General features: G+C 44.5%; 1 protein-coding gene across 3 annotated transcripts in view; it reads left to right on the top strand.

Annotated features, from left to right (window-relative positions):
- CSAD (cysteine sulfinic acid decarboxylase) overlaps positions 1–14,110 on the top strand; it is a 40,951-nt gene that overhangs the window by 6,115 nt on the left and 20,726 nt on the right. For 2 of the 3 annotated variants that reach the window (XM_045588024.1, XM_036457924.2), the window contains exons 2-5: positions 12,358–12,494; positions 12,764–12,890; positions 12,975–13,065; positions 14,003–14,109. In XM_045588024.1, the coding sequence (XP_045443980.1) occupies positions 12,369–12,494; positions 12,764–12,890; positions 12,975–13,065; positions 14,003–14,109 (451 nt within the window). In that variant the 5' untranslated portion in view covers positions 12,358–12,368. Of the gene's footprint in view, positions 1–11,981; positions 12,120–12,357; positions 12,495–12,763; positions 12,891–12,974; positions 13,066–14,002; position 14,110 lie in introns of those variants that run through there. The other variant, XM_036457926.2, reaches the window with a different exon arrangement.

Here is a 14,110-nt window from a genome sequence, read left to right as displayed (position 1 = left end):
TTACCATGTCCATTAGTAGGAAGACTTAATATCTCATAGATACCTAGGTTTTTGTTAAATGTTAAGTTAAATTCCAATTAAAACAGTACTTTTCATGGAACATAAACTTATTTTGTTTTGTGTTTTTCTTAATCCTCATCTGAGGATATTTTTTCCATTGATCTTTAGACAGAGAGAGAGGAAGAGAGAGAGAGACAGAGAGAGAGACAGAGACATCAACTGGTTGCCTTCCAAACGGGATCAAACCTGCAACCAAGGTATGTGCTCTTGACTAGGAATTGAACCCAAGACCTTTCAGTCCGCAGGCTGACACTCTAACCACTGAGAAAACTGTCCAGGGCTAAACTTATTTTAAAATTTACATGGAGAGCAATTATTGCAAGGAGAGGAAAAACCATTTTGGAATATACTGAGTGGGGGGAAAATAAAGTCATCAGTGATCTGTAGCCAATTTAATGATGTCTTTCTTTACACAGACTTATAAAAAGTTTTTACCTAGTCAAATCTGCCTGTGGCTTTGGTTTTTTTTATGACATGCTACCTCAAGATGATAAAAATATTTCCTTGTGTTTCCTGCTGGTGTTCTTATACTTGTATATTTTTAGTTTATATCTTTGTGCCAGTTGTAGTTTATATTTGTGTATGGTGAGAGGTAGTTAGAAATGGCATACTTAAAAGGGACCAATAATGTGTGGCATAGGTACTAGCCTAGAAGTCAGAAATGAGCAATCTAGGCTTGCTCCCATATTACCTTGTAATCTTAGACAAGTTAATTCTGTCTGGCCCAAGAAACCTCATCTTGAAAATGAGGATAGATAAATAAATAAATAAAAATACAGACATACCTTTTCAGACTAATTTCTAGCACTACTGTGAGGAAATAATGAGATTATAGATGAGTAGGTTTTGAGAAGAAAAGAAATACTTTGCAAGTCTTCTAAGTTCTCATTAATATAGATTTTTTAATTTATGCAAATCAAATGTTAGTGGAATGAAGTATTATTTTTCTGTACTTGAAAATTATTGACTCACCAAATGTTTATTGAATGCCTTTGTGCAAGACCTTGGGGGGGAAGGGAAGGGAGAGTAGGGAAGATGAAAACTAACCTTTTTTTTTTTTTTTTTTTTTTGAGTGCCTATTTTGTATTTGGTGCTTTTTAAGTTTATTTCAGAGAGGAGAAGGGGAGGGGGAGAGAGAGAGAAAGAGAAAGAGAAACATCAATGATGAGAGAGAATCACTGATTGGCTGCCTCCTGCCTGTACCCCACTGGCCTGAAGCCTGGACATGTGCCCTGACTGGATATTGAACGTGTGACCTCTGGCCTAGCTGTATTTGGTGCTTTTCTTTTTTAAAAAAATATCTTTTTAGTTGATTTCAGAGAGGAGGGAAGAGGGAGAGAGAGATAGAAACATCAATGCTGAGAGAGAATCATTGATCAGCTGCCTCCTGCACGCCCCCAACTGGGGAGCAAACGCACAATCCAAGCATGTGCCCTTGTCTGGAATTGAATCCGAAACCTTCAGTCTGCAGGCTGACACTCTATCCACGGAGCCAAACCATCTAGGGCTTTGGTGCTTTTCTTAAAGAAAGATAAGAATTAGTCCTGTCCCTCACAATGAATACTTAAAGAGAATAGACACCTTCTTATGAATGTGGGTGTTGAGTCAGTGGATACCATGGTATCAGTGTTTTCATTTTCTAACCAGCCTGGCTGAACTGCTTTAAGAGGCCCCTTCCCTAATCCATTTGCCCACAGGCAGGCCCCCTCCTGTGTTACCTTCCCAGACTTCCTTGGTATACATTCCTCCATTATTTATTCAAATGTATGGTAATGAATACCGATGAGTGTTTTCCTGCACCGGCTCTCAATAGCTTTAAGGAGAGCCTAAGTGTTTTTTCCTGTTTGAAGGCTGCTCTGGGCCAGTTGAGCAGAGTCCATTAGCCCTGCCTATCCTTCACAAGCTTAGTATCATTTTACCTGCCAGCCTCCGTTCTGGCCTGTTAGCTGACAACTAGCAAATGTTTGCTGAACTCGCTAAACCCAGCCCTCTCTCTGAGAGCCAGCTGGGCTCTGCGATAGAAATGAGCAGTATGTGGCTACCTTTGTCACTCAGATCTTCTGGATGGTAGTAGGTCGAGGAATTGGGAAACCACATGATGTACTAGGGTCATTCCTTGAGCCTGGAGCTTTGTGTATTTTGGAATTCTTATTGCCCCTTAATTCCTTCTTAATTTTTTGTTGTTGTTTAAAAATAACCTTTAATTATGTAAGTAATTCAAATTATCATATAAAATTATAAAAATATAGAAGTATATAAGAAAATAAAAATTATAATTCCAATACCAAAAAATAACCACAGTTAATATTTTGAAGACTTTCCCCCTCTTTTCTAGTCTTTTTGTAGAGAGAGTGACTGATGGTAGATATGGGGTTTCTTTTTAAAAAATATATATTTTATTGATTTTTTTACAGAGAGGAAGGGAGGGAGATAGAGAGTTAGAAACATCGATAGAGAGAAACATTGACCAGCTGCCTCTTGCACACCTCCTACTGGGGATGTGCCCACAACCAAGGTACATGCCCTTGACTGGAATCGAACCTTGGACCCTTCAGTCCGCATGCCGATGCTCTATCCACTGAGCCAAACCAGTTAGGGCGATATGGGGTTTCTTTTGGGGATGATGAAAATGGTCTGAAATTAAATAATGTAATCAATGCACAATAAATGTGAATAAATTTTTCAAAACCACTTAATTGTACTCTTTAAAAGGGTGAACTTTATGAGCTTTTATTTTTTTTAATGTTTGTAGATACATGCACACAGTGTTGTCTTTCTGAACTGAAAATTACAATATTTTTGCTCCTTTATTGCTGTATGTTTCAGCATATGCTTCTAAGAATAAGAATGTTCTCTTAGCCCTAGCTGGTTTGGCTCAGTGGATAGAGCACTGGCCCGCAGATGAAGGGTCTCAGGTCCTGTTCTTTCCAAGGGCACATACCTCAGTTGCAGGCTTCATCCTGACCCTGGTCAGGGCACATGTGGGAGGCAACCAATCAGTCTCTCTCTCTCTCTCTGTCTCTCTACTCTTTCTAAAAATTAGTGGGAAAATATCTTTGGGTAAGGATTAACAAACAAACAAAAGAATGTTCTCTTAGCCCTGGCCTGTGTGGCTCAGTTGGTTGGGTGTCGTCTCATGCACCAAAAGGTTGCTGGTTTGATTCCAGATCAGGGCACATGCCTGTGTTGTGACCTTGATACCCAGTAGGGAGTGTGCAGGAGGCAGCTAATCTCCTGCTCTGACATCGATGTTTCTCTCTCCACTTCCCTCTCTCCTTCTCCCTCTGTCTAAAAATCACTAAAAACACATATTTTTTTAAAAACAATGTTCTCTTATATAACCACAATGCAATGACTAAACTCAGGAAGTTGAGTGCCGATCAAAGGCATTCATAGTCAGACTCCACCAGTTGTTCAATAATGTTGCTCATAGCAGGTGTGTTCTTCCTTATCCGAGAGCTGATCTGAGATGACACTTTCCTTTTGTCTATAGTGTCTCTAGTTTCCTTTAGTCTAGAAAAGTCTCTCAGTCTTTCTTTGATTTTCATGAAATTGACATTTTTGAAGAGTACAGACGAGTTATTTTGTAGAATGACCATCCATGTTACATAAGGGATGTTGAGTGTTTTTCAGTGCCTTAGGAGGCCCGTCATGTCATTCTGTCCCATTATTTGTGATGTTAGCATTGATCACTTGTGTAAGGTGGTGCCCACCAGGTTTCTCCTCTGTAAAGTTACTATTTTCCTTCCAAAAAGTGTTTAAAGAAAGAATATTACAAAATAGCCCAGAGGAAAAAAAAGTGAAGTTTTATCCAGGTTTTAGTGTTATTCTGATGTTTTTAAGTAAGAGAGGAAGATGTGAATTTGAAGATTAAACAAACAAACAAACAAACAAACAGATCAGTCAAGCCCTAACCGGTTTGGCTTAGAGCGTCGGCCTGTGGACTGAAAGGTCCCAGGTTTGATTCCGGACAAGGGCATGTACCTTGGTTGCTGGCACATCCCTAGGAGAGGGTGTGCTGGAGACAGCTGATCCATGTTTCTCTCTCATCGATGTTTCGAGCTCTCTACCCCTCTCCCTTTCTCTCTGTAAAAAAATCAATAAAATCTTGAGATAGAGCATGTTTACCATAAGCATCCTGAAGTATACGATAACTTTCAGCAGTACTTTTCTTCAAAATAAAAGTAAGGAATTAAAACGTCCACAAATGCTCTTGTTTTTGGCATGAAATTCAACATTTTTAAGTGTAAAAATATGATGTTAACACCTTCAGCAAATTTGACATATGAAGTTTTGAAGCTTGTTGTCAATAGTTTTAATAGTTTTACTTTAGTTGAACTTCAATATTAGTCAGTTTTGCTGTGGTAAAAAATATTCAAGATGCTGCATCCTCTCTACATGTGCCCTGACTGGGACTGGGAATCAAACCCTCAACCTTCAGCTCTAACCACTGAGCACCGGCCAAGGCTAACCCTTCCTTTAGTAGTGTCATTCTCACCTCCTGCTGTAACCGACATTCCTAAGTCCAGACCTCCCTGTTGCAGTTTCTCTAGGAAACAAACCTCCTGCTTCTTTGGAACTAGGGGGAGGAGAGTTGCCTGACTGAAGGGGCAAGGGGAGAAGAGTGAAGGCCTCAATGTTCCTTATATATTATAAATGTTCATCTAATTTCCATGTTTTTAGCTGTGCCCTCCCTCCTGCCTTCCCAGATAGCTGGAAACCTCGGTGTGAGCGAACACATTGATTGGCTGCCTCCCACAGGCGCCCCAACAGGGACCAGGGATGAACCTGCAACCCAGATATGTGCCCTTTATCCCACAACCCTTCCACTCCTCTGTGCGTAGGCCGAGGCCCTAGGCACCGAGCAACACCAGCCAGGGGGTGTTTATAATTCCTGAGCCTCTTTGGGCCCCAGCCCCAAGAATCAGATAGTTTTCTATTGGCTCAGCCTTCTGCAGGTACAGTGGTTTTGACTTTATGCCCCTTGCTAAGCCACTTACCACTTTTCATCTGCTTTCCATCTTCTGCCATTATTGACATGTCTTACCACTTGTCTCTCTTCTCATTTGCTTTATTCTTCTGACGTTAAAATTCCACTGATGCAATTTTAGTGGGGTTTCAGGAAGGAGGAGTGGTAAACCTATGCTTTTTTATCTGCTGTGTTTAACTGGAATGAGCACAGACCATGAGTCTATAGCAATACCAATTTGAATGGTTAGGTGGTTTTCACTAGCAGAATCCAGCCGTCCTGGTGCATTTGGTAAGAGAAGGACTGGCCAAGTCGGAGAAAGATACTGTAAATATCGTATGATCTCACTCATATGTGGGATATAATGATCAACATAATTTGATGAACAAGAATAGATCCAGAGACAAATGGCCGGGCAGAGGGTTAGAGAGCAACCAAAGGACTTGTATGCATGCAGATTAGCATAACCAATGGGCACAGACACTGGGGCGGTGGGGTGGGAATGGCTGGGGGCAGGGTTCAAGTGGGGGAGGGGGGGAGAAGGAGACATGTAAAACTTTAGACAAGAAATAAATAAATTAATTAAAAAATACAAAGAGAAGGACTGGCCAGTTGGATTGGAGTTTTGCCAGGTGGGTTTGGTGGAAGGACAGTGGGGCTGGGAGTTGAGGATTTTGGACCAAGAAGGGTCGAAATGATGGACTGTACAATCTAGGTTGTAGAAATGAAGGAAAATAAGATAAGAAGGAGTGATGGTTACAGTAGTTTATGGACTAGAGATCCCATAAAGTCAGAAAAACACTTGTGACTCGTGAAAAAAATCAACATCTCAGCCAGGGGCTAAAATACTGTTCCGATTCGTGTTTTTTTTTTTTTTTCTTTATCATTCTATATTGTGGGATAATACCTTCTTGCTTTTAAAAAGAAAAACTCTTGGCAGGAGGGGCTCCTCCCCCTCTCAGGAATCCAGGACAGGATTCTGTTTGGGGAACGGGTAGTGATGCCTCCCCTTCCTGTTCACACCTGGAGGAAACAGGAGTGTTTAGCGTTTTCACCTCCAGATTTCCTTTCTGAGAGGTGACTTGACATGGAATGGACAAAGAAGGTGCCAGGTAGACTGAGTGTGGTCTTCTCTGCAGGTCCTCTCTTTAGGCCTTCCTCCAGCCAGGTGTCTCTCTTCCTCACTAGTCATTCCCTCCTGGCAAACCCCTCACAACCTGTTCTCCACCCCGGCAGAGACAGGAAAGTCTTGCCTGGCCTGCTTGCCACATCCAAGGACCTAAGCTCCTGTGAACACCAGCAGGGCCTTGGAGAATCTCTCTTTAAACCCTTATTTTATGGAAACTCTGTCCTGAGGTATCGTCACTCCTGGCCGAACGGCCTTCACACTGCAGCCAAGTCAGTGCCCAAGGGAGCCACACACATGGCCGTCGAGCATGATGGTTAGGAGCAGGGACTTCTGAGCCCAACGCACCTGAGTTCGAACCCAGCTGGGCCACATACCAGCTGCTTGATCTGAACAAGTTAAATACATAGGGTCTCTGAAAGCTCAGTTTCCTCATCTTCAGCTGTAGGTAATAAACTTACCCCAAACAGTTGTGAAGATTAGAATAATACATGTTGAGTACAGAGTGTGGTGAGTACTGCCTTCATTGGTACCTATTTTTTAAAAAAATAAATCTTTATTGTTCATATTGTTACAAAAGTTTCTCATTTTTTCCCCCCTCCACCAGGTTCCCACCCCACCCTCTGCCCTTTCCCCACTCCCCATTGTCCTCATCCATAGGTGCACAGTTTATGTTTAGTCTCTTCCCACACCCCCCACTCCTCTTTTCCCCCGAGAATCATCAGTCCACTCCCCTTCCATACTTCTGATTCTATTATATTCAACAGTTAATATTGTTCATCAGGTTTTTAATTCCCTTGGTTTTTAGATTCACTTATTGATAGTTACATATTTATTGTTCATAATTTTTATCTTTATTTTCTTCCTCTTCCTTCAGCAATTCATAAAATTCTGGTTTGGCGGTGATGAACTCCTTTAGCTTTTTTTTATTTGTGAAGCTCTTTATCTGGCCTTCGATTCTGAGTGATAGCTTTGCTGGGTAGATTATGTTTGGCTGTAGGTTCTTGTTATTCATCACCTTGAATATTTCTTGCCATTCCGGTCTGGCCTGCATGGTTTCTGTTGAGAAATCAGATGACAATCGTATGGGTGCTCCTTTATAGGTAACTACCTGCTTTTCTCTTGCTGCTTTTAATATTCTCTCTTTGTCTTTTGCTCTTGGAATTTTAATTATGATGTGTCTTGGTGTGGTCCTCTTTGGATTCCTTTTGTTTGGAGTTCTGTGCGCTTCCTGGACTTGTAGGTCTATTTCTTTCACCAGGAGGGGGAAGTTTTCTGTCACTATTTCTTTCAATATGTTTTCAATATCTTGCTCTCTCTCATCTTCTGGGACCCCCATAATTCTGATGTTGGTTCGCTTGAAGTTGTCCCAGAGGTTTCTTATACTATCTTCAACTTTCTGGATTCTCTTGTCTTCTTGCTTCTGTGGAGGAGTGTCCTCTGGTTCTTTGCGTTCCAAATCTTTGACTTGATTCTTGCGATCTTCCATTCTGTTTTTAGGACTCTGTATAATATTTTTTTATTTCGAACAATGTGTCCATTATTTCTAGTTGATCCCTTTTCATATCCTCATAGGTCTCATTTATTTTATTGGCCTTTTCTAGGAAATTCTTGAAAAAACTTATAAGCGTAGTTTAGAACTCTATATCCAGTTGCTTTTTTTCCTCCATTTCTTTCATTTGTGATCTGTTTCCTTGTCTCGACATTTTTGCTGCTTCTCTGAGTTGGTAGGGTGGCTTTGTGTGTTAAGGTATCCTATATGGTTCAGTGGGTCAGCCTCCCAGTTATCTGAGGTGGACACTCTTGGTGTACCCCTTTGTGGACAGTGTGGACAGTCTTTTGTATCAGATCTAGTAATAATTAATGTCGTTTTTCAACATGCGTTTAAAATCTTGCTTGGTGTTGACTTGTATTGACATAACCTTCAAACACGTGGTATCTACAGAACGTGTGAAGTGCAATTAACAAGTTTTGCTTGAAAAAGTTTGTGTTTGGTTTGGTTTTTGTTGCAAAACTAGGGCTAAGAAGATGGCGGATGAAGAGCATATTCGGCACTGCATGCTTTACGAGTTCCAATTAGGAAGAAAAGCAAGTGAGGCTGCAAAAAACATCTGTAGTGCTCTTGGTCAAGATGCAGTTAGCGCCAGAAAATGCCAGCGTTGGTTTGAGAAATTTCGCGAGGGAAATTTTTCGTTAGATGACAAGAGTGGTTGAGGCCGTGTGTCCAATTTTGATCAAGAAGCTCTTCAAGCTCTTTTGGTGCAAAATCCTCAAATTACCCAACAAGAGCTTGCGACAACTTTAAATTGTTCACAGAAAACAATTTCCAATCAATTGCATGCACTTGGCAAAGTCCAAAAGTTTGGAAAATGGGTTCCTCATGAGTTGACCGACAACAACCGTAATCAAAGAGTCACAATTTGCAGTTCGCTCCTCTCCCGTCAAAACCGTTTGCCGTTTTTAGAGCAAATTTTTACCGTAGAAGAACAAAGCGTGCTGTATGTTAATTTGAAAAGGCGGCCTCAATGGTTGGACAAAAATGAGCCTCTGAGCCCACGCCAAAACCTGACTTGCATGCGAAAAAAGTGATGTTGTGTGTTTGGTGGAATTTTAAAGGAATTCTTCATTATGAACTTTTACCATCTAACCAAACCATTACAAGTGCAGTGTATAGTGCCCAATTGGAAAGGTTAGCCCAAGCTTTAAGAGAAAAAGAACCCGCGCTGATTAATCGGAAAGGCGTAATTCTTCACCACGATAACGCACGACCTCATACTGCAAGAATTACTGCTGAAAAACGGCGCCAGTTGGAATGGGAAGTTCTCCCTCAACCTGCATATTCTCCTGATATTGCCCCTTCCGATTACCATTTGTTTCGTTCTTTGCAAAACTTTCTTCTTGGAAAAAAATTTAATAATGAAGAATGCCTCAAAAATGCATTGACCGAATTTTTTGCATCAAAATCACAAGAATTTTACAACAGAGGGATTAAAATGCTTCCTGAGCATTGGGCACAAGTAGTAGAAAACAACAGCAACTATATTGTTGATTAAATTTTGTTGTATTGTTTAAATAAATTCGATTTAAAAATGTATTAGAAAACGACATTAATTATTACTAGACCTAATAGTAAAGTCTTAATTTTTGTTGGTTTCACTGGGAGGAACTGTCCTCCAGGCCAATTGGCTGTGAGGATCAGCAGTGTCTATTGCTGGTAGAGAGCCTTATTCAAAAGCCTCTGTGCTCAGCTTGGATGGGGTGGAGTTTCAGGGTGGAGCCTACAGCCTTGGCTTCCTGTCAGCTCCTCCCTATGAGGTTCCTGAGTCTCAGTGTTCCGCAGTGTCCTTTGGTACTCTCTGCAAGCACCTCTGAGAGAAAGGTGCCCTCGAGTTTCGCCCACTACCGGACAGTCTAGTCTCTCCCCCAATGATCCCAGAACTGGGGTTCAGTGCAGTTGGAAGTGGGGTTCAGTGCAGTCCAGAGCTTTTATCTCCTTCCCGCTAAGGAACGCCAACCAGGCACTCAACTGCCCCTCCTCTCCGGCTCCATTCTCTCCCCACAGGCACACCTTGTCTCCGTACCTTAGGCTTTTACGGCTCCTCTGATTTTCCTTCTGGTTTTCTCTTTCCTTTTAGTTGTAGAATTTCCAGTCAGTCAACTTTCCTGTAGTTCTGGGTAATGTCTACTTTATATTTTAGTTGTATTTTTTGAAATTGTTGTATGAGGCTGCAGTTAGGCGTTTACCTATGCTGCCATCTTGGTTTCCTCCCATTGGTACCCATTTTTGTTGTTGTTAATCCTCACCCAAGGATATTTTTTCCATTGATTTTTAGAGATAGTGGAAGGAAGGGAGGGAGAGAGAGAGAGATTGATGTGAGAGAGACACATTGATTGGTTGCTTCCTGCACACGCCCAGAGTGGGTACTATGAGCCAGGGGTTGAACCTGCTACCCAGTGACATGCCCTTGTCTAGGAATGGAACCAGCGACCCTTGGTGCATGAGCCAACGCTCTAACCAGCGAGCAACACCAGCCCGAGCAATTACCTATTTTTATTAGCCTCTCTCCCTTTAGCCTGTCAACCTAAATACCCCATCATGGGAGCTAGAGTGAGCACTGAGGAAGGGTTGACTCTTATTCTCAATCATTTTAAACAACTTCTTTATTTGCCCCAACGTCGATCAACTGAAGAGAAGTTTAAGGGCAGGACCATCAAGGTCCCCTGGGCCTTTGTTTTCAACCAGTGTGGCTGTTGCCAGTGGGCTTACATCAGAGCAGCCCGCTTTGAGGGAGGTTCTTCCCTCTCCACATTTTCTTGATCCTCTTGCCCCTTCATTCAGGGGTGTCCCAGGCCTTAGTGTTGGCCCCCCTTTCCCTGGCTCTCTCTCTGGATGGAGCTGGTCCCAAGGCTTCAGCTGACTGACATCCAACTGACTCTCAAATTTGCTTTCCATTCTAGCATCTCATCAGAGCTCTGGGCCTGCCCTGTAGCCCCAGGACACCTCCAGGTGGATGAGTATTTCCCAGAAACAGGCATTTCACGTTCCACCCAGCTTCCCCTCTCTGCACCCCAGTTTCTTTCAGGGGGATGGTTATTTTTCCAGTCACCCAGGCTTGAAACCCAGGGTTATCTTTGACTCTTCTTTCTCTTCCAAAGTACAATAGATTCCATAAGTGTTGTTTTTCTTATTTTTATTGATCTGTTACAGAGAAAAAGGGATAGAGAAACATCAATGAGAGAGAAACATCAATCAGCTGCCTCCTGCTCACCTCTTATTGGGGATGTGCCCACAACCACGGTACATACCCTTGACTGGAATGGAATCTGGGACCTTTCAGTCCACAGGCTCTATCCACTGAGCCAAACTGGTTAGGGCAATTCCGTAGTGTTGAATTCAGTGTAATCAGTGCAGCTTGACACGGAATCTTTCAGTGGCTTCCTGTTTTCTGCAGGATAAGATTTAGATTCCTTGGCCTGGCTGGCACTCCAGGCTCCCTGTAATCTTGTGCAGCTGTGCTCCTGTATGACTCCTGCAGACCCTTCCTCCAGCCAGCTGGGCCCTTTCCCCAACCTTAGAGCAAGCCACACTCCTTCCTGATGCAAGCTCATGGCCTTCCTCCCCTACCCCTGCATGCCTCTCTTCCTCCTTTCCGTCAGCCTCATTTCTCCTGCCCGCTTCCAAGATTCAGCTCCAGTCCCGCTCCGATCCTCCCAACCTTCAGCCTTCTCTTTTCCTGAGTAATGCTTGGGGTCAGCACCCAGCCATGCCCGTTGCGTGTACATCTGTGCCTTCCCCCTGGGACAGGGAGGCTTTCTCAGGGCCCAGCGCCCCGTCATGAACACAGCTGGTGTTCACTTCAAACAGCCCCTCCCTGTTATCGAGCACTCTCGGCCCGCATGGCACAGGGTTACACTTGTTTAACCAAATGCTTCCTCAATGTAACCTCCTTTCCTTCCTGCTCAGGGAGAGGGCTTTAGAAACGGGGACAGTTCTGAAAAGACTGTGGGGGCTGGGATGCGGAGATTGGCCTCTGAGGCCTGCCTAAGCCATCGTACCACCGCTGGTCTCTCCCAGGCTCCCGTCCCACTGTGGTCTCCCCTCCCCTCGCTCTTGTCTCCCTGCCAAACATATCCCAGAAGCCCTATCCTGGGACCTTTGGTTCAGGTGGAAAGCCACTCTTTCGGCTGGCTCTCTGCTCCTCTGAACCCTGATGTGAATGTGGTGTGTGTTTTTTGCCTTTTATCTCATTTCCTCCTCCTTCACGTCAGCTAATGATTATTCAGAGGACTTAACCTAGTGTCCTTATCTGTGTCCATTTTCTTTAGGGCAAGGTCACAGAGTGATGTCATGGTCATGTGACTGCTGCCTGTACTCATTCCCTCTGCTTCCCTGGTATTAACAGTCTGAAACGCAAATTGTGCAACCTGCCTCCAGCTCACCGGCACGGAGACCTGAGCAGAAAAGTAAGCCTCTTGTTGCGTTAGGCGGGCCGTGGCCACGAGATTTCACCTCATCTGTGCTCACTGCCTTCTTTCCTCTCACCTGTTTCTCCTGGCTTCTCCCTGGTGCTATCATTTGTTCTTGTCTACACAGTGACGGCCAGGACCGAGCTGCAGGACTGGGGCCTGAGGCGCACTAAGGGATTGGGGTTCTTGGTTCATACGCAGGCTGAGGAGGCAATAACTCCTGCTCTGCTCACAGATTTTGTCCCGATGGCTGACTCTACTCCACTCCTCTCCCCGGACTGGGACCCCGCGGCCGCAGAAGCCTTGCTTCGGGACGTGTTTGGGATTGTTGTGGATGAAGTCGTTTGGAAAGGGACCAGTGCCTCTGAGAAGGTGGGTCCTTTCTCCCTGTTCTGTCTGTCCACCAACCTGGCTCAGAACTGTGCTCCTCCAAGAAGACTTTTCCACAGACTTCTCCCACCGTGTGCCTCAGGGATTATATACTGGGTCTTACTGTGCTTATTTCCCCTTGATCATGTGCTGCTTTAAAAATACCCCTGACGTGTTGCTTTAAGTGCATGTTGGTGGTGTCTCGTGTAGACTGAGAAGTGGTCTGGGCAGCAGTCAGTGGAGTGTCTGAGGGCCCCCGCGTCTCCCCCCAGGTCTGTGAGTGGAAGGAGCCGGAGGAGCTGAGGCAGCTGCTGGACTTGGAGCTGCGGAGCCAGGGGGAGTCGAAGGAGCAGATCCTGGCGCGGTGCCGGGCTGTGATCCGCTACAGCGTGAAGACCTGTGGGTCCTGGGTTCTGGGAGGGGAGAGTGCCAGCGTCTGGAGTTTGTACCCGGCTCGACGCTGAGCTCCTGTCCCCTTTCCAGGTCACCCTCACTTCTTCAACCAGCTCTTCTCAGGCTTGGATCCCCATGCTCTGGCCGGGCGTATTGTCACCGAGAGCCTCAACACCAGCCAGTGAGACATGCCAAGGCCCCTTCCACCACCCCTCAGAGGACATGGGTTTGCACAAGCCATGCCGAGGGGGAGGGGAAGAAAATGATTTTCCCCATCTCTGTTCTGCTGGCAGGGTCTTCCCCTTTTTGCCCTGCAGGCTCCCTTTCTCTAAGCTTTCTCCTGCCTCTTGACCCTCGTTTGTTCTCATTTAAAAAAAATTTTTTTTAATTGGTTTTTAGAGAAGGAAAAAGTGAGGGAGAGGAACATTGATTTGTTCCATTTATTCATGTATCCATTGGTTGACTTTTTTTGTTGTTATTGTCAGTCTTCACCTGAGGATATTTTTTCCACTGATTTAAAAAAATATATATATTTTATTGATTTTTTACAGAGAGGAAGGGAGAGAGAGAGAGAGAGAGCCAGAAACATCGATGAGAGAGAAACATCGACCAGCTGCCTCCCGCACACACCCTCACCCGGGATGTGCCCGCAACCAACGTACATGCCCCTGACGGGAATCGAACCCGGGACCTTTCAGTCCACGAAGCTCTACTGCTGAGCCAAACCAGTTTCGGCTCCACTGATTTTTTTTTTTTTTTAGAAAGAGTGGAAGAAAGGGAGGGAGAGAGAAAAAGAGAGAGGGAGAGAAAAGCATCGATGTGAGAAAGACATATTGATTGACTGCCTCCTGTACCCACCCTGACTAGTACATGCTCTTGACTGGGAATTGAACCCCCCAACACTCTAACCACTGAGCAACATTGGCCAGAGCCATTGGCTGATTCTTGTATGTGCCTGACTGGGAATCAAATTTACAGCCTTGGTGCGTTGGATGACGCTCTAATCAGCTGAGCTACCCCACCAGGCCTGCTCGCATTCTTGCTTCCTTGGTTCTTTGTCACCAACTCCTTCCTCTCTTTGGGCCCTTCGCCTTTCTCATTGTCCCTTCTCCTGGCAGGTACACGTATGAAATCGCCCCCGTGTTTGTCCTCATGGAAGAAGAGGTGCTGACAAAGCTCCGGGCGCTGGTGGGCTGGAGCTCTGGGGACGGGGTCTTCTGCCCTGG

This window comes from Pipistrellus kuhlii, unplaced genomic scaffold, assembly GCF_014108245.1.
Source record: "Pipistrellus kuhlii isolate mPipKuh1 unplaced genomic scaffold, mPipKuh1.p scaffold_m20_p_3, whole genome shotgun sequence".
Taxonomy (NCBI): domain Eukaryota; kingdom Metazoa; phylum Chordata; class Mammalia; order Chiroptera; family Vespertilionidae; genus Pipistrellus; species Pipistrellus kuhlii.
This window is presented reverse-complemented; position numbering and strand designations above follow the sequence as displayed.